This window comes from Myxocyprinus asiaticus, chromosome 26 (genome assembly GCF_019703515.2).
Source record: "Myxocyprinus asiaticus isolate MX2 ecotype Aquarium Trade chromosome 26, UBuf_Myxa_2, whole genome shotgun sequence".
In the NCBI taxonomy this organism is placed as follows: Eukaryota; Metazoa; Chordata; class Actinopteri; order Cypriniformes; family Catostomidae; genus Myxocyprinus; species Myxocyprinus asiaticus.
The window spans coordinates 795,129-814,137 of NC_059369.1; the positions used below are offsets into that span (position 1 = coordinate 795,129).

General features: G+C 39.5%; 1 protein-coding gene across 1 annotated transcript in view; it reads right to left on the minus strand.

Annotated features, from left to right (window-relative positions):
• The window catches only part of LOC127417355 (transaldolase-like), a 40,903-nt gene extending 25,343 nt beyond the window's left edge, over positions 1–15,560 (minus strand). The window contains exon 1 of the mRNA XM_051657335.1: positions 15,394–15,560. Coding sequence (XP_051513295.1) covers positions 15,394–15,490 — 97 coding nt within the window. The 5' untranslated portion in view covers positions 15,491–15,560. The remainder of the gene's footprint in view (positions 1–15,393) is intronic.
• Between the last annotated feature and the right edge of the window lie 3,449 nt (positions 15,561–19,009).

Sequence of the window (19,009 nt, forward strand, 5' to 3'; positions counted from 1 at the left end):
CTACTTCACCACCAACTGGAGTGAGGAAAGAAAAATATTCAGTGTGACAATACAGCACAACAGTCTGATTCCAGAAGTAAAAATCCTTCTCACTTCTTTCTATTGAGGAATTGATTTTTAGCGTTAAAGGCCTACCATGAGCTCTATTTTGCAATGAACTTTAAATATATAGTTTCTATACTTAATCAGCAAAAAAAAAAAAAAAAAAAAGTTTTACATTTTCCATCATTTTATTTCGATTATGTCATTCGCAATGCTTCATGGGATTGTAGTTCTCAATAAAGACAGTGTCTTTGTCCAATTTTCGAATAATTTTTTGCTTTACCTCAAAGCTGGTTGGTTTTGTTCATGGCTTACAACTATTTTATAAAGGATTTCATGAAATCCCTTTGGAAAATATGAATGGGGAAAAATACTTCTGGAACCAAGACGGCTGAAAAATTAGAAAGGAAAAGTTAAGCTCTATAAAAGTTATCAAATTCATCTGCGAAAAGGAGGCTAAAAGCTTGGGTATACTTGCATGCACCGATGATGCACACATACAAGAAATGTCCTGCATGTCCAGAAAAACTGGGCCCCATGCAAACAGTCCCGCGCAGACTGTGCCGATGACGAAACTTGTGTCATGCAAACTGAGTGAAATCTGATCAGAGTATATGAAGTATACTGTGGCCTTTAAAAAAAAAAAATGCTCTCAAAGCTAGCCCTTAGCAATAACACCTAAGAAAAAAAAATAAGGATTTATAAAACCATCTGCAAAAAATATGCCCTTCCCTGAAATGATACCTTTTGTTTTAACTGAAAACATGTACAACACGTCAACCAGACTGTTCACGTGGAGACAGAAGGCTGGGCGCTTTCATGACCTTTAGGAGCAGGTGTGTCTGTGCATGATAGTGACATGATTGAGTCAAAAGACTAAACAATATTACATTTGAAGATGCAAACAGGCCCCTGGAAGTAAATAACTTAAAAAAAAAAATAGAAAAATATAGCTGCAAGCAGCAATTATCAGGGTTAAAGCACCGTAGAGCCTTTAAACCCATGGTCTGGACTATATTAGGCATTTCTCAAACATTTTGCAACAAAGACAATGCTCAAATTGCATATAAAATGTCAACTCAATTGGAAAAGCGGTAACGTTGTTACATCCACTTTAAATTGTCACCGTTATAGCACCACCAAGTGGCCGAGCCCCATTTCTTTGTATGTTTGTCCTCAGAATTAGCCCTTGCATAAGTGTGCCAAATTTCATGACAATCTCATTCCGTTTAAGAGTTAGCCATTTATGTAAGTGGCCATGCCTACTTCCTGCATTTGAGTATTGTATCTAAAGTGAACCGAAAGTTCAAACTTTAATAATTATTGATAATGAGACTCCATAGAATCGTTTGGCCCCAATCGGATGAATGGTCTAGGACTAGTTCGCAAAAGTAGCTTTTGCAAAAAAAAGAAAATATAAAAAGAAAAAAATGGCGGAACAATTTAAGGCGGAAATGAAACTGGAGACATACGTCTTGAGCCACAGATTCCATTGATAGAAGACACTTGGGTCTGTGATAAACTGTTAAAAAGTTATGGCAGTTTTTCTAAACATTTTTGTTTTGCTCACTATAGCACCACCGTCTGGCCAATCGGGGTGAGACTGTGTGTGTGAGTAACGACAGCGAGTACTACCTTATGACCAAGTTTCATGTCTTTACGCCTTATGGTTTGGGCTCCACGATCAGTTTTAAGAAAAATAATAATAAAAAAAAAAATATAGCTGCAAGCAACAATTAACAGGGTTCAAGCAGTTTAAGGCCTTCAAGCACATGCGAAAAAAGGTACTATGTTTTATTTAGCAAGCATGTAACCACCTAGATCATAGATGGAAGAGACCATTTACAGCCAATAAAAAGGCAATTTACTAACGAAATACATGATTTTTAAAAGCTCACAGCAGATTGACAGCAGTGGTTCTTGAGGCAAAGTTATTCAGTATGAGGAGATCTAACAAATTATATAAAATTACAGCTGCGCCCCAATTCAGAGGCTGCATCCTTCAAAGGTCGCATTTGAAAGCCGACCGAGTCACTGCTGCGTGACAGGCTGTCCCAATTTGAAGGTTCCTACAAATGCGGTCCTTCGTTTCCTGTGAAATGACAGATACAACAGATGGATCCTTCGCAGCTTTGCCTACCCCAGAATTCATTGCGCGCCAGTAACGACAGGATTTTTTTTTGAAGAGAAATTGCCGAATTACACTTTTAAACGCAAGTACTGGGTTTCAACTTAAATATCGAATGATACAAATGTAAAAAAAGAAAAAAAAAAAAAAAGTGGTTGAAATGTTGACATCTTACTAAGATGCAATTATATATAGTTTATATGCTTTAATATATACAGAAATGGACCATGGTGAAAATATACACAGTTTGTGAACCCGGTTTTGTTTTCAGACAGTTTAATATAACTTTCAAAAAAGTCCAGAACAAATGTTAGTCACTCGGCAGCTGTCACAGTTGTTAAGTGACAAGAACAGTCCTCCATAGGCTAGACTGTCCCAATTAACAAGGCTCAGTCCAACCTTCGTGGCATGTCCTTTGAAGTCAGAGTCCTCCGAAGGATGCAGCCTTTGAATTAGGACACAGCTATTGTGTGTATGTGTGAAACACCACGTGATTACAGAGGTGTAAAACTCGTTAGCGACATCCATAGGCCGATTTCTTTTAAATTTCTCACAGACCTCTGGGGCCAGGAGACGAACAGGCCCACCGAGTTTTGTGCCGATCGGCCTCCGGTAACCTTGTCTAATAGGTGCTCAAACTTCATTGGCCGATGGCGGCAATGTTTTTTTGAGATATGCCATAGACAGTCATGGCACCTTGGACAAAAACACTGACTGCCGATTTTCAACTCAGACTAACAGTTGCGTAGTTGGAGCTGTTTTCATGTTTTTTTCCAGTTATAGTGCCACTAAGTGGCCAAACTCCGCATTATTTTGTATTTTTTTTACAGTGACCTCAGATTGAGCTCATACACATTTGTACCGAGTTTGATGAAAATCTCTCATTTCACTCGGGCGTTATGGCCATTTTTACTAAAATGGCCCGCCCTTTTCGAACGTTTTAACACCCCTTAGTGACCATGAGTCGCAATTTCAACTTTTTTGATAATCGGACTCCAGAGTATATTTCTGCACTGGTTTGGTTCCGATCGGGTGAAAAACCTTGGACTAGTTCGCAAAAGTAGGTTTTTAACATTATCTGAAATATTTACCAAATGGTTTGACAGACACAATGCTTCTTGAGGCAAAGTTGTTTAGAATGAGAAGAGCTATCAGGTGATATATTACTTGTTGTATATAATGCAGTGTTGTGAAAAAAAAAAAAAAAAAAAACAACTTTGGTGGTGTAGTGGACTAAAGCACTGAACTGGTAAGCAGAAGGTTGTTGGTTCAATCCCCACAGCCACCACCATTGTGTCCTTGAGCAAGGCACTTAACTCCAGGTTGCTCCAGGGGGATTGTCCCAGTAATCAGGGCACTGTAAGTCGCGTCAGCCAAATGCATAAATGTAACTTTGCACAACCCTCTCAGACCAAGAGTCAAATAGGTCCACCAAGTTTCGTTCCAATCGGTCATTGTTAACCTTGTGTAATAGCTGCTGAAATTTGATTAGCCGATGGGCCATGTTTTTCAACATATGTGAATGTCTATATGGACAATGGCAGCTGAGACAAAGACAATGAAAATTTTGAAGTCAATAGGATTAACGGTTTCATAGTTAACAAAAGATTGACCTCTTACATAAGCATACCAAATTTGGTGAAGATATCCAATTTCCTTCAAGAGTTATAGCCATTTATGTAAAATTGGCCACTCCTACTTCAGATGTTTTCACATACCATAATTAGCTAGAGTCGAAAGTTAAAACTTTGATAACTTTTGATATTGAGACCCCATAGAATCGTTTGGCACTGGTTTGGTCCCAATCGGACGAAAACCCCAGGACTAGTTCGCAAAAGTAGGTTTTATGAAAAATCCAAGATGGTGAAAAATATTGAAATCAGAGATATGCGTTGTTTGGTTTGAGCGAAGGATTCCAATGGTATAAAACAAACTGTCTAGGAGTTATGAGCAGTTTCGCGTTTTTGATCGCTGTAGCGCCCCCTATTGTCCGATTTGGCCGAGTCAGTGTTTGAGTAGCAAGCAACACTACTACCATCTGACCAAGTTTCAAGTCTCTAGGCTTGCTCTGCCCGATCATTTTTATGGCGTAATAATAATAAATCAATTACAATAGGGTTTCAGCGCCAAGCGCTTGAACCCCTAAAAATCTGAGCAAAAACAATAGAATTTCTAGCCCTTCGGGCTTGAACTCCTAATAACATGGTACTAAAAGGCAAAATGTAGCACATAATACTGTGTACAAGTCAAGAATAATAATTTCATACCATGATATTACCATCTAATACAACTATATAATATGTAATAGTGTTCCTTGTATTGTAAATTACAGGAAATTGATTTCAAAGTTTGTCAATATTTGTTTATTAAAAGTTTTTAATAAACCGATCAGCCACAACATTAAAACCACCTGCCAAATATCATGTAGGTCCCGCTCGTGCTGCCAAAACAGCTCTGACCCATCGAGGCATGGACTCTATAAGACCTCTGAAGGTGTTCTGTGGTATCTGGCACCAAAACGTTAGTACAGGTGCATCTCAATAAATTAGAATGTCGTGGAAAAGTTCATTTATTTCAGTAATTCAACTCAAATTGTGAAACTCATGTATTAAATAAATTCAACGCACACAGACTGAAGTAGTTTAAGTCTCTGGTTCTTTTAATTGTGATGATTTTGGCTCACATTTAACAAAAACCCACCAATTCACTCTCAAAATTAGAATACATAAGACCAATAATAATAAAAAAAAAAATTAAAAAAACATTTTTAGTGAATAGTTGGCCTTCTGGAAAGTATGTTCATTGACTGTATACGTACTCAATACTTGGTAGGGGCTCCTTTTGCTTTAATTACTGCCTCAATTCGGCGTGGCATGGAGGTGATCAGTTTGTGGCACTGCTGAGGTGGTATGGAAGCCCAGGTTTCTTTGACAGTGGCCTTCAGCTCATCTGCATTTTTTGGTCTCTTGTTTCTCATTTTCCTCTTGACAATACCCCATAGATTCTCTATGGGGTTCAGGTCCGGTGAGTTGCCAGTCTGGCCAGTCAAGCACACCAACACCATGGTCATTTAACCAACTTTTGGTGCTTTTGGCAGTGTGGGCAGGTGCCAAATCCTGCTGGAAAATGAAATCAGCATCTTTAAAAAGCTGGTCAGCAGAAGGAAGCATGAAGTGCTCCAAAATTTCTTGGTAAACGGGTGCAGTGACTTTGGTTTTCAAAAAACACAATGGACCAACACCAGCAGATGACATTGCACCCCAAATCATCACAGACTGTGGAAACTTAACACTGGACTTCAAGCAACTTGGGCTATGAGCTTCTCCACCCTTCCTCCAGACTCTAGGACCTTGGTTTCCAAATGAAATACAAAACTTGCTCTCATCTGAAGAGGACTTTGGACCACTGGGCAACAGTCCAGTTCTTCTTCTCCTTAGCCCAGGTAAGACACCTCTGATGTTGTCTGTGGTTCAGGAGTGGCTTAACAAGAGGAATACGACAACTGTAGCCAAATTCCTTGACACGTCTGTGTGTGGTGGCTCTTGATGCCTTGACCCCAGCCTCAGTCCATTCCTTGTGAAGTTCACCCAAATTCTTGAATCGATTTTGCTTGACAATCCTCAAGGCTGCGTGCGGTTCTCGGTTGGTTGTGCATCTTTTTCTTCCACACTTTTTCCTTCCACTCAACTTTGTTAACATGCTTTGATACAGCACTCCATGAACAGCCAGCTTCTTTGGCAATGAATGTTTGTGGCTTACCCTCCTTGTGAAGGAGGTCAATGATTGTCTTCTGGACAACTGTCAGATCAGCAGTCTTCCCCATGATTGTGTAGCCTAGTGAACCAAACTGAGAGACCATTTTGAAGGCTCAGGAAACCTTTGCAGGTGTTTTGAGTTGATTAGCTGATTGGCATGTCACCATATTCTAATTTTTTGATAGTGAATTGGTGGGTTTTTGTTAAATGTGAGCCAAAAATCACCACAATTAAAAGAACCAAAGACTTAAACTACTTCAGTCTGTGTGCATTGAATTTAATACACAAGTTTCACAATTTGAGTTGAATTACTGAAATAAATGAACTTTTCCATGACATTCTAATTTATTGAGATGCACCTGTAGTAGATCTTTTAAGTCCTGTAAGTTGCGAGGTGGGGCCTCCATGGGTCAGACTTGTTGGTCCAGCACATCCCATAGATGCTCAATCGGATTGAGATCTGGGGAATTTGGAGGCAAAGTCAATACCTTGAACTCTTTGTCATGTCCCTCAAACTATTTCTGAACAATTTTTGCAGTGTGGCAGCGTGCATTATCCTGCTGAAATCCCACTGCCATTAGGCAATACCATTGCCATGAAGGGGTGTACGTGGTCTGCAACAATCTTTAGGTAGGTAGTACGTGTCAAAGTAACATCCACATCAATGCTAGGACCCAAGGTTTCACAGCATCACACTGCCTCCGCCGGCCTGCCTTCTTCCCACGGTGCATCCTGCTGCCATCTCTTCCCCAGGTAAATGACACACAAAATGTGATTCAGACCAGGCCACCTTCTTCCATTGCTCCATGGTCCAATTCTGATGCTCACATGCCCATTATAGGCACTTTCGGCAGTGGACAGGGGTCAGCATGGGCACTCTGCGGTCTGCGGCTACGCAGCAAGATGCGAGGCACTGCGTGTTGACACCTTTCTGTCTAGTTCTAGTTTTTCAGCAACTTGTGCTACAGTAGCTCTTCTGTGGGATCAGACTGGACGGGCTAGCCTTCGCTCCACACACATCAATGAGCCTTGGGCGCCCATGAACTTGTCGCCGGTTCACCTTCCTTGGACCACTTTTGGTAGGTACTAACCACTGCATACCTGGAACACCCCACAAGACCTGCCATTATGGGGATGCTCTGACCCAGTCATCTAGCCATCACAATTTGGCCCTTGTCAAAGTCACTCAGATCCTTAACATGAGGGTACAGGAATGACAGAATATTAAATTACAGCCGAGCTACCACTTTAAAGGGATAGTTCACCCAAAAATGAAAATTCTCATCATTTACTCACCCTCATACCACCTCAGACGTGTATGACTTTCCTTCTGCAGAACACAAATAATGATTTTTAGCACAAAGGAATCATAAGTAATCCATATGACTCCAGGAGTTAAATCCATTTCTTCAGAAGGTGATATGATAGGTGTGGGTGAGAAACAGATCAATTTGTCATTTTTTGCTAGACATTCTTCCCAGCAGAGGGCGATATGCAGAGAATCAACAAAAACACAAGAATGTGAAAGATCTGTTTTTCCATCCATACTCATCACGTCGCTTCTGAAGATACTGATTTAACCACTGGAGTCTTATGGTTTATTTTTATGCTGACTTGTGATTATTTTGAGCTTTAAAATATTGGCACCCATTCAATTGCATGGCCAAAAGAGCTGAGAGATTCTTCTAAAAGTCATACACATCTGGAATGACATAATGGGGAGTAAATGATGAGAATTTTCATTTTTGGGTGAACTATCCCTTTAAGGGCTCTTGTCAGATCTGAATGAATGTCAATAAGAGAGATCTGGAAAACTTTCAAGTAATTATTATGGTGAAAATGTGAACAATGTCCCACAGGGACACATATATATATGTATATTTTATATAAAATGCTGAAATATAAACCAAAGCAAGATCATGCTTAATGCCTACTTTCGCTATTTCATAGCTTTTAGTTCTTAGTTCAGTTTCCAGTATCAAAATAATTTAGATCATTAGTTCTGTACAGCAGTATGGCCGCTCCCTAAACGCAGCCTGTGTAGGGCATTAACACCAGTCGCAGAACACTCTCTTCGCTACACGATCGCCATGCGCCCACACATCTCACGCATGCACCTCGCTGTGCATGTGCAGAAATGCTGTCTGTTCGTACTCAAGTTGTCAATAACACGATCGGAAGAGCAAAAAGCATTTATACTTTTAACCTGGATTCAGGGGTGGGTTTACGATTTCTGAGGCTCCAAGCAACTGACCAACCCGGGGCCCAATTTAAAAAAATAAATTTGCTTAATTACATAAAACTGATTTTAAATCATAATTTTAAATTCATCCTATCAGCCAATTTAGCGGAGTACATTCAAAATGTTTAATGAAATAGATCTAGTTAAAAGAATTAACGCATGTTTTCCAGTTTTTCCACAATACAGTGATAGAAAAAAAAAAAAAAGCAATATTTACCTACAGTTGAAGTCAGTTTACATACACCTTAGCCAAATACATTTAAACTCAGTTTTTCACAATTTCTGACAATTAATCATAGAAAACATTCCTTGTCTTAGGTCAGTTAGGATCACTACTTTAAGAATGTGAAATGTCAAGAGAGTCACATGTCGCCATGCAAGGATCTGACGTGTGAAAATCGAGCTCTGCGCACTTTGCTAGTTTTAATACTTTGACAAACCGGTGAGATTTGATACACTATGTTCCATAACTGTTCTAGGACGACAATGTGACAGAATTCAAAATCCTTGAACACGTAAGTGTCTTTTAATGTCTCTAGTGCCCAAGCGGACACCCCCCCCCCGAGCAGGCCGCCAGCCTGGGAGACAATTTGGTCGGAGAGGTACGGGAAATTCTGAACATGTTGGCAATGCTGACGAAGGTCGTTGCTGACTTGGAGGATCTTGCTGCGATACGTCGATCGATCACAGCCATGGAGGTGAAGTTTACTGATGTGGTTACAAGAGTGGGGGATGTCGAGAAATGGATCAATTACCTGGAGTCATCGGAGAGGGAATTATCTGCTAATCTGCTAGCAACCAAGGTAGATTTGGAACGTGTCTGGGAGAAGTTGGAGGACATGGAGAACCGTAGCCGGTGGAATAACGTCTGTATCATGGGAGTCCCAGAGGGAATGGAGGGACAGGATATGGTGGAATTCCTGGATGGGCTCTTTCCAAGTCTGCTCGACATGGCAGGCCATAAACTGGAAATCGAGCGAGCTCACAGGGTTCCGGCTCGATCCGTGGAGGGATCAATTCTGGCCAAATTTCTGAGGTCATCCAATAAAGATCTTGTTATGCGAGGAGTAAAGGAAGGCTTTCTTGGAAGAACCACAGCATTTTCTTGTTCCCAGACTTTGCAAACTCGACAAGAGAGAAACGTAGTTCTCGTAGGCGTGCATGGACTGTTTGAGTTGAGAGATGGATGCCAGTTGGCGCTGTCGTGTGCGGGGTTAATACACATGTTTTTCTTTCTGTTTTTGTTCAGGGGATGTTCAGGTTTTGTTGGTTGCACTAATGTTGGAATATGGTCTTTATAATCTTGTTTTTGACAATATTTTTTCTTAGGTGTCAAAATGTCAAACATTTATATTACACACACACACACACACACACACACACACATATATATATATGGAATATGGGTTGGGGCACCCCAGGTTATTTCTCTTAAGTGTAAGAAATATGATAGGTGCATTTCTTGAAGAAACACTTTCTCTGCAGCAAGCTGAACATTTTTTAATAGTGCTGGCTTGAGTAAGAGCAGGGTAGTCATTACGCTGATAAGTAAACACCTACAATTCAAATGTCTCAAAGAGTAAAGATAAATCATGTTGTCAATGGCGAATGATCAGACTCCGGTCGCTGCCATCTCACTTGATGCTGAAAAGGCGTTTCATATGGTAGAACGGGATTAAGATTTTGGAAATACTTTTATTGGATGGATTAAGTTACTTTATAGACACCCGGTAGTGGCGGTACGAACAAATGGATTAATTGACGATAATTTTACACTGGAAGGAGCACCCAGCAGGGTTGCCCTCTTTCCCCATTATTGTTCTGTTTTGCCCTGGAACCACTAGCAGCCGCGATAAGAAAGGTGGATGATTTTCCAGGGGTGGTGGCGGGAGGTGTGGCACATAAGCTTTTGCTTTACATAGATGATATTTTACGTACTATTACGCAAACTGTATTATTTGTCTCCGACCCTACTAGACCAATGCCTTGCCTCCACAGAATTAATTTTCCAAGTTCTCAGGATACAGAGTTAATTGGTCTAAATCAGAAGCTTTGGCTCTGACAGCGTACTGCCCGGTAACGGCTTTTCAGCAGGGCACCTTCCAGTGACCCAAACAGGGCTTTAAGTATTTGGGCATTTTATTCCCAACAAATGTGTGTGATTGAATTATTTTGACCCTTTAATAATAGGTTTGAGCAACGTGGGTAGGTGGGCTTCATTACATTTATCCATGACTGGGAAGGTTAATGTTATTCAAATTAATTGTTTTCCAAAACTCAACTACCTGCTACAATCTCTCCCTGTAGATGTCCCCCTCTCTTATTTCAAGTAATTTGATAGCATAGCGAAGTCCTTCATTTGGAATGGTAAAACGTCCCAGATTTCAGTAAATTGCATAGGCCGATTGACTAAGGTAGGCTAGGCCTACCCAAGATTTTGTTTTATTTTGCATTCGGTCTCAGACATTTGGCTTATTGGTCACTTCCACCTGAGAGAGCCCCTCCCTGGTTTTGTACTGAACAGGAAGTTCTTGCCCCTATTTTGCCATTGCAAAGCCTTTCCATCAAACTATCTCGCATTTGCACGTGGTATGGCCAAAAGTGTCCAGAGTGTTTAATTCAGACATTTAATTAAATGTTGCTTCGACCATATGGCTGAACCCAAAATTATGTCTTAATAAGTCCCCTTTCTGCTGGTTTTAGAGTGGATTGTGAGGGAGGTTAATACGCTCGGTGACCTATATGAGAGTGGAGTGTTGAGATCCTTTGAAAGTGTGGTTCAACATTTTGGGATCCCCAGGTCTCAATTCTTTAGGTATTTACAGCTGTGCCACCTGCTTTGTACTATATTTGGGAGCAGCATACACCCCCCTAAAGTGGCAGGCACTCTGGGAGTGGTGATTACTGCTTTTGGAAAAGGTCATGAGGCATCAGTGTATTACTCCCTGCTAATTCAGAGTCTGGGGGAAATGGACCTTCAGCTTCTCTCAAGAGATTATGGGAGAAAGATTTAAACTTGGTATTTGGAGGAGGGAGTGTGGGCTAGGATTAAAAAAACAAAGTCTACATCTAAAAGGTGCAAGGGTGTACCTTATGCAATAAGATCTTACATCGATTCTATTGGACCCCCTCTAGATTGTATAGGCTGGGTCTTAAAGACACACCCACCTGCTGGCGATGCCAATCAGAAGATGGGGACACAACCAATGTTTTTTTGGTGGTGTGTTAAGATCCAAGATTTTTGGTTGAGGGTTCAGAGTTTTATATGTGACGTACTGGACACTCAAATTTCATTTTGCCCCAGACTCTGTATTTTAGGCGATGGGGCGGTCATTAATATAGGGGATAAATACATAAACATGGGGCAGCTATGTGCCATTTTTGGAAGGCTCTTGGGGAGGGGAAGTGGAAAGATATGTAGTTTTAAATGTGTGTGATTTCTATTTATATATAATGTTTTGTGTGTATTCTCAAGTTGGACCACAGGAATATTTGTTGAGGGTCAGGGTGGGGTTGGGATGAAGAAAGGGAATAATGGGGGTTAAAAGTTGATTTGGTGATATATATGTTTGCTTTTGTTTAATATGTGTGAATCAATAAAAAGTGTTAATCAAAAAAATAAAATGAATGTGAAATGTTAGAATAATAGTAGAGAGAATGATTTATTTCAGCTTTTATTTCTTTCATCACATTCCCAGTGGGTCAGAAGTCTACATACACTTTGTTAGAATTTGGTAGCATGGCCTTTAAATTGTTTAACTTGGGTCAAATGTTTTGGGTAGCCTTCCACAAGCTTCTCACAATAAGTTGCTGGAATTTTGGCCCATTCCTCCAGACAGAACTGGTGTAATGGAGTCAGGACTGTAGGCCTCCTTGTGTGCACATGCTTTTTCAGTTCTGCCTCGGATTGAGGTCAGGGCTTTGTGATGGCCACTCCAATACCTTGACTTTGTTGTCCTTAAGCCATTTTCCCACAACTTTGGAGGTACGCTTGGGGTCACGGTCCATTTGGAAGACCCATTTGCGACCAAGCTTTAACTTCCTGGCATATGCCTTGAGATGTTCCACATCATTTTCCTTCATGATGCCATCTATTTTGTGAAGTGCACCAGTCCCTCCTGCAGCAAAGCACCCCCACAACATGATGCTGCCACCCCCATTATTCTCAGTTAGGATGGTGTTCTTCAGCTTGCAAGCCTCACCCTTTTTCCTCCAAACATAATGGTCATTATGGCCAAACAGTTAAACTTTTGTTTCATCAGACCAGAGGACATTTCTCCAAAAAGTAAAATCTTTGTCCCCATGTGCACTTGCAAAATGTAGTCTGGATTTTTTTTTTTTTTTTTTAAAATAGCGGTTTTGGAGCAGTGGCTTCTTCCTTGCCGAGCAGCCTTTCAGGTTATGTCGATATAGGACTCATTTTACTGTGGATATAGATACTGGTCTACCCATTTCCTCCAGCATCTTCACAAGGTCCTTTGCTTTTCTCCGCTGTTTACGTCACTTTAGACATCAATCTCAGTGTTTACATTAATACCTCACCAAGATGGACATTTTGGTGGAATTTTGAAATGTATTTGACTGTTCAGGTGCGCATTAGTGCGAGCATGTTCAGCACACAAACATACGGCGTCTGTCAATCAAACAGGGTGCAGCTGTTACTAGATCACTAGTGAATTATAAAATTACTTTCAACAGCAGAATAATAATAAATGAACTAATAAGTGACACAGGTCTAGGCTTTCACAAATATAGCATCATTGACATTTTTATCTGTCTGCTTGTCCGGTCGGGCAAGTAAAATTCTTTCACTTGCCCCTTCAAAAATCCACTTGTCCCAGACAAGCGTTAATGTCGAGTCCTGATTAAATATTGCATTCAACATTCTCCGATAACAATTTTTTCTTCTGCAGTATAGTACCTAAAGTAAATGTACGCTGTTTTAAAGTTTGATATTATTTTGGAAAACAAGCCAAAAAAGGACTAAATCAAAAACTGTTCCAGTGTATAATGGGCTACAATCTCTCACCTTTGTTCATTTCGTGCCATCTTTAACTCACAAAAAACAAACTTTCTCTTCTTAATAGGGCTGCGTATCGCCGATTTTCTTCATGAAAACATACACAGTGAATGTCACATATTATGATTCACTACATCGCGCCAGTGTGCATTTACTTGAGTGAGAGTAAAAAGTACCCACTTTAAAACCTACTCAAATTTAATTTTTTTCCAAAAAGTTACTCAAGTAAATGTAACGTAAATGTAGTGTGTTACTACCAACCTCTGGTGTAAATAATCAAGTTTTAATAAGGTATCTTCCCAGAATTCTTCAGAGATAACACAAACAGTCTTCTTCCTGTCATGGTATTAATGCCCAGGAATATTACGGTCTTTCTTAATCACTTTGGCTCAACTCTCGAATGAGAATTATTTTTCTTCAAAACATCAAGTTCAAATCTCTGAACAATTAGTTTCTTGTTCACACCAGATTTGAATTTCTTATTAATTTAAGCAAATTGCCTGTGTTTTGGCACATGTGGGCAAAAGAGTAAGTACAATTGTCTACAATTTGCACAATAACTAAATGCACATGGCTTGCTGATCAAAACTGATGAGTTGATTCTCAGTGAAACTGTCATACTCTTCACAATTTCTAAGCATTCATTGTGTGAGCCATCACATGCAAAACGATCCATTCAATTATCACATTCTGTCAGACATGCATGTATATTCCATAAATATCTTTGACATGGAAGTTTTCATTGTTGCGTGTATGTATGTGTGTATATTTTTTGCATGGATGTCTTTTTGTGGCAATTTTGTGTTCACTATATATAACTTTACATGTAAGAAATTTGTAAAAATGGACGTGCAAATGTGAATTCTGTTTACATATAACATTGCTACAAAAATAAACTTACTGTATACATACAAATGTGCATATCCTTTTCTGTGTACTACAGTATTGTCTTTTCCCAGTAAACTTTTACCTACTGTTTAGATACTGATTTCAAAAGTAGAAAATACAAAAAAGCATTCACAAAACTGACATTTTATATAGTACAGTAAGCAGTCAGTGTCAACAAGAGAGAACAAAAATGAAATTTGGATATAAACATTTCCAGGGTTGACTGCCATGGTGAAAAAAAAAAAAAAAAAAAAAAAAAAAGAAACCCCACACACTTTTCATTTTGGTTGCATTGACTAGTTTTCTGACACAATAACTAGGTTTTGAAGCATGAATTAAATGTTTTGGGTGAGTTACTACATTTTGCAGACATGCAATAGAGTTGTGATGTCCCATAAAACAGTTGTGACAATTGCACTTACAGTTTAGAGACTGTTAAGACTGTTTCAAAAAATTAGCCAAATCCATTGAGAAAAACTGTAATTTAGTCACGCTTCCTGGAGCGTCCACAGACGTAACCTGATTAATATTAATGAGCAAAGAAGTTCGCCTTAAAGTACATTAATTAATATTCATGAAATAAGCCCATGATTCGTTTATTCGTTTCCGGGTCTCGGCATGATGGATTTGGAGCCAGTGAAATTTCATCATGCGCTGATGATAACTCCTGTCTAGTCAGTGCACACCCAGTGTCTTGTCAAACTGGGTTTTTGCCCTTATCCAGCTGTATTAGGTGCACATTAAACCAGTTATCGAGATCACATGTTTCTAACAGCAATGATTAACAACAGACATGACACAACTTCCTAAAATACAAATTACAACAGCGGAATGTCGCAAGACTTCATAATCAATAGATCATGAAATCCGAGTTCCTCTTTAACTCCGTAACATTCTCGTTCAGTTCCGCTAAATCTAGGCTACTGGACTAATCGCTGATGAATTACGAAAGCGGCAGTTCCACACTGCGAGTTCACTGAGAAACATGAACCAGATCGTGTCAAGGCGTGTGGACAATTCAAACATTTCAAAGGGAAAATTAAGAAGCGTCCAGTTACATTTATAATAAACCGCATCATTGAGGTTTGAATGTTGATTACTTTTCACTGGATTATCGCAGGGTCAAGGTTTAGTGAGTTCAGTGTGCTAGCTGCTTGACTTGCACTGGTCAAAATAAACAATACAGCACATAATGGAGTGTAACAGCCGAACGCATGCTCCTACACAACACATTAGTGAAGTTTAGCGCGCCCTAAACGCAACATTACTACGCAATAAACGAGCAACACGCGCTCTGCACAATCGTTATCAAACTCACCGTTAAAGTCGCCGGTATCTGCGACGACCACCGTATATTTCTTGAGCTGCTCGAGCACAGACTCCATCTTCCGCCGTTTGTCTGGTGACACAGACATGATCCCCGTGTAACAGAGAGGCTTTTATACCGGAGCGCGGGCACTGAGAGGAAATGTCAGAGAGCGAGCGGAAGAGAAGAGGACACTCACGTGCGAGGGGGCGGGACCACTATGCCTGACGCTATCTATCTATCTATCTATCTATCTATCTGTCTGTCTGTCTGTCTGTCTGTCAGCTAAATTAGCACAATACTAACCAGTTTTCTTCACCTGAAAGTGTCTGGTGGACAGTGTTTGTGTTTCCTCTCACAGGCACATGAGGACGGCAGACATCTTTTGGAATATGTCCTGTTACTTCAATGTCTTAATACTTCACCCAAATCATTCTGTCATTATTTACTCGACCTCGTTTTGTCCCAAGCCTCTATGATTTTCTTTCTTAAGTGGAACACAAAAGGTGAATTGTTAGTTGAAAATCCTTTTCCATATAATGTAAGTGAATGAGGACTGGGACTGACAAGCTCCAAAAAAACAAACAAACAAACAAACAAACAAAAACAAACAAACAACAACAAAAAAAAAAAAACACCACAAAAGTAATTTAAGTCAATGGGGATCCGAACATTCAAGCTCCAAAAAAGCAAAGAATGGCAGCATAAAAGTAATCCACATGACTCAGTGTTATAGGGGCTCATAATCAGAGCATAATTATCAGCAGTAGCGGATCCTGGCGTAGGCAGAATAGACATCCGCCAAGGGTGGCAATGCTCTCTGGAGACTTATATCTCTGCAGCAGGGATCTGTTGATTTTGGTGTGTTTGATGGGATTCAAGGAAATCTGCTTGCCAATTTACAGTATTAGTCTTACATATTCAATTGAGTAGGGGTGTGCAATTATTTTGGTACAGGGACCACATATCAGCCGTTAAGTAGAACATGGAAGAAAGAAGATAAAAAGTCCTGCATAGTTGTAACTTTTATGTCCAGAAGTACTAGTGCACTCAATGAATGATGCATAATTTTCTAGTGTATACAGACTGATGGGACCATTCTGTGATTACTTGAAATTTTGCTGCTACTTTTCTATCATGTGTTGGTAAAACTGAATAAAGGCTGAATAAAATTATTAATTGTTTATTTTACAATACTTCAATGCAGTGATAATTTAGTATTCAATTTAACACTCTACATCAGGAGACTGGTTTAATATAAAATAAAATATTTGGAAATTATAGATTCTAAAGGCTTATTTTAATGTTGGCCACAAAGTGGACAAAGTTGCATTATTCTCAAAACATTATCAACCTGTTTACACGCTCATGGATCATGATGTGGGTCTCGTCAATGGTTTGTTTGGCACCCCATTCAACACACTGAATAAAACAGGCTGCATGACTCTGATAAATGATTACTGCCAGAGTAACATTCGCATACAGGTGTGAGGGACTTCAGCATTTTACAAATAACACAAATAACAAACATATTCCTCTCTCACTTGGTTTTGCTCGCGTGTCCCCTCCGTATGCGAATGATGCGAAGATCTATTGGGATTTTACTAAAGTTCATCATTGAAAAGGTTTGCTCACAGACTTGACACTTAACAGCATACGCAGCCTCATGAATGGACACGGAGTGGCTGCATCACACTCTTCTTTGAGCAGAATATCACACTATTGAGGGCTAAGTATTTAATTTTTTTCTAAGAGGAGAGAGTAAGCGCACGCACTCGCATGCATGATTGCATAAATTAAGTATGACATAAGGTGAAAATGTTTCCTATTTGTGCAAGTATAAATCTCTGATTGGGGTGTTGCGTCTATTATCTGGCAACCCTGAGCATATTAAAAGCTTGTGGATGCGCGAAAGGTCCCAAAGCCAGATAAATGAAAGATCTAATAAAAAACATTCATGATAAATCGACCCACGGGCAGTAGTTTGCGCTGGTCTGCAACTGAGGGTGCTCTAAGGTTCGTTTTAGAGTGCTTAGCATGAATGCTTTAGACTACAATCCTAATCATGGTCTCTCTTAAAAGAAGACAATTAGGAGTTGGTGAAGTGAAAGCAAGCAGCAATATAACTGAAATTAGAACAACATTATAGAAGCTGAAATTTATTTTAAAGAAAATACACTGCACTTAACTTGCACTAAACTTAAATATAACAAGCAAAAAATGGCCCATAGTGTCCATGCCAGTTAAGAGGTTCTAAATAAGCTATTTCAAAGTTATTGGCTGACATGAACAGTCGTTAACTTGTGATTCTTACCTTTATATTGCTCTTTTTTTCTGCTCCTCTTCTTTGTGCTGCTTCCTGCCTTGTGCACCTGATAATTTGGTTCTTTTTTATTTTTTTGTAATTAACATTTTATTGATTCATGTGCTATGACAGTGAAAAAAACTCAACACATATATAATGAATCAACATTTTACATTTAAACCCTACTAATACAATCCCACCCTGACCCCTAACGAACACCCCTGTGGTCCCACATAACACACACACAATCCAAAAAAATATATATATATATATATATATATATATATATATATATATATATATATATATATACACATACATACATACACAGATACATATACATACACTTACATAGAATATATATATATATATATATATATATATATATATATATATATATATATATACACACACAAATAAATAAAATAATAAACATACATGATTAAACTACACTCTCCACATCCCCTCCCTGAGATTCCCCCCAAAAAACTAAATATTTGCCCCATTTTTTAGCAAATAAATCCCTCAACCCCATCCTTCCACTTACCGCCTCTTCAAATGCAGCTACCCTCCCCATTTCCACACACCACTCCGAAAAAGACTTCCAACCCCTTAAAATTACTTGCTTGCCGATCATGAGACTGGTCATAACCCAGTTTTTTATATAATTGTCCCCTAAATGCATGACCGCTCCATCACCCAAAATACAGAGTCTGGGACAAAGCAAAACCTGAGTGTTCAAAATGTCGCACAAATACCTCTGAACCCTCAACCAAAACTCCTGGATCTTAGCACACCCCCAAAAGACATGGGTAGTGTCTCCAACTTCTGACTGGCATCGCCAGCAAGTGGGTGTGTCTTTAAGACCAAGCCTATATAATCTACAGGGGGTCCAATAAAATCTATGTAAAATCTTAAATTGCATAAGGCGAACCCTTGCATCTCTAGATACAGACTTGACATTTTTAAGAATCTTAATCCACACTCCATCCTCCAATACCAAATTCAAATCTTTTTCCCATACTCTCTTGAGAGAAGTCAAGGCTCCATCCCCTAGACTCTGAATTAGTAGGGAGTAATACACTGATACTTCATGGCCTTTTCCAAAAGCAGCAATCACTTCTCCCAAAGCACCTGCCGCCTTAGGGGGGTGCGTGCCACTCCCAAAAATAGTGCAGAGTAGGTGGCAAAGCTGTAAATACTTATAAAACTGAGATCTGGGAATGCCAAAATGTTGAACCAAATTTTCAAAAGATCTCAATACTCCACCCTCATATAGGTCACCAAGTGCATTAACCCCCCTCACAATCCAATCTGACCAAC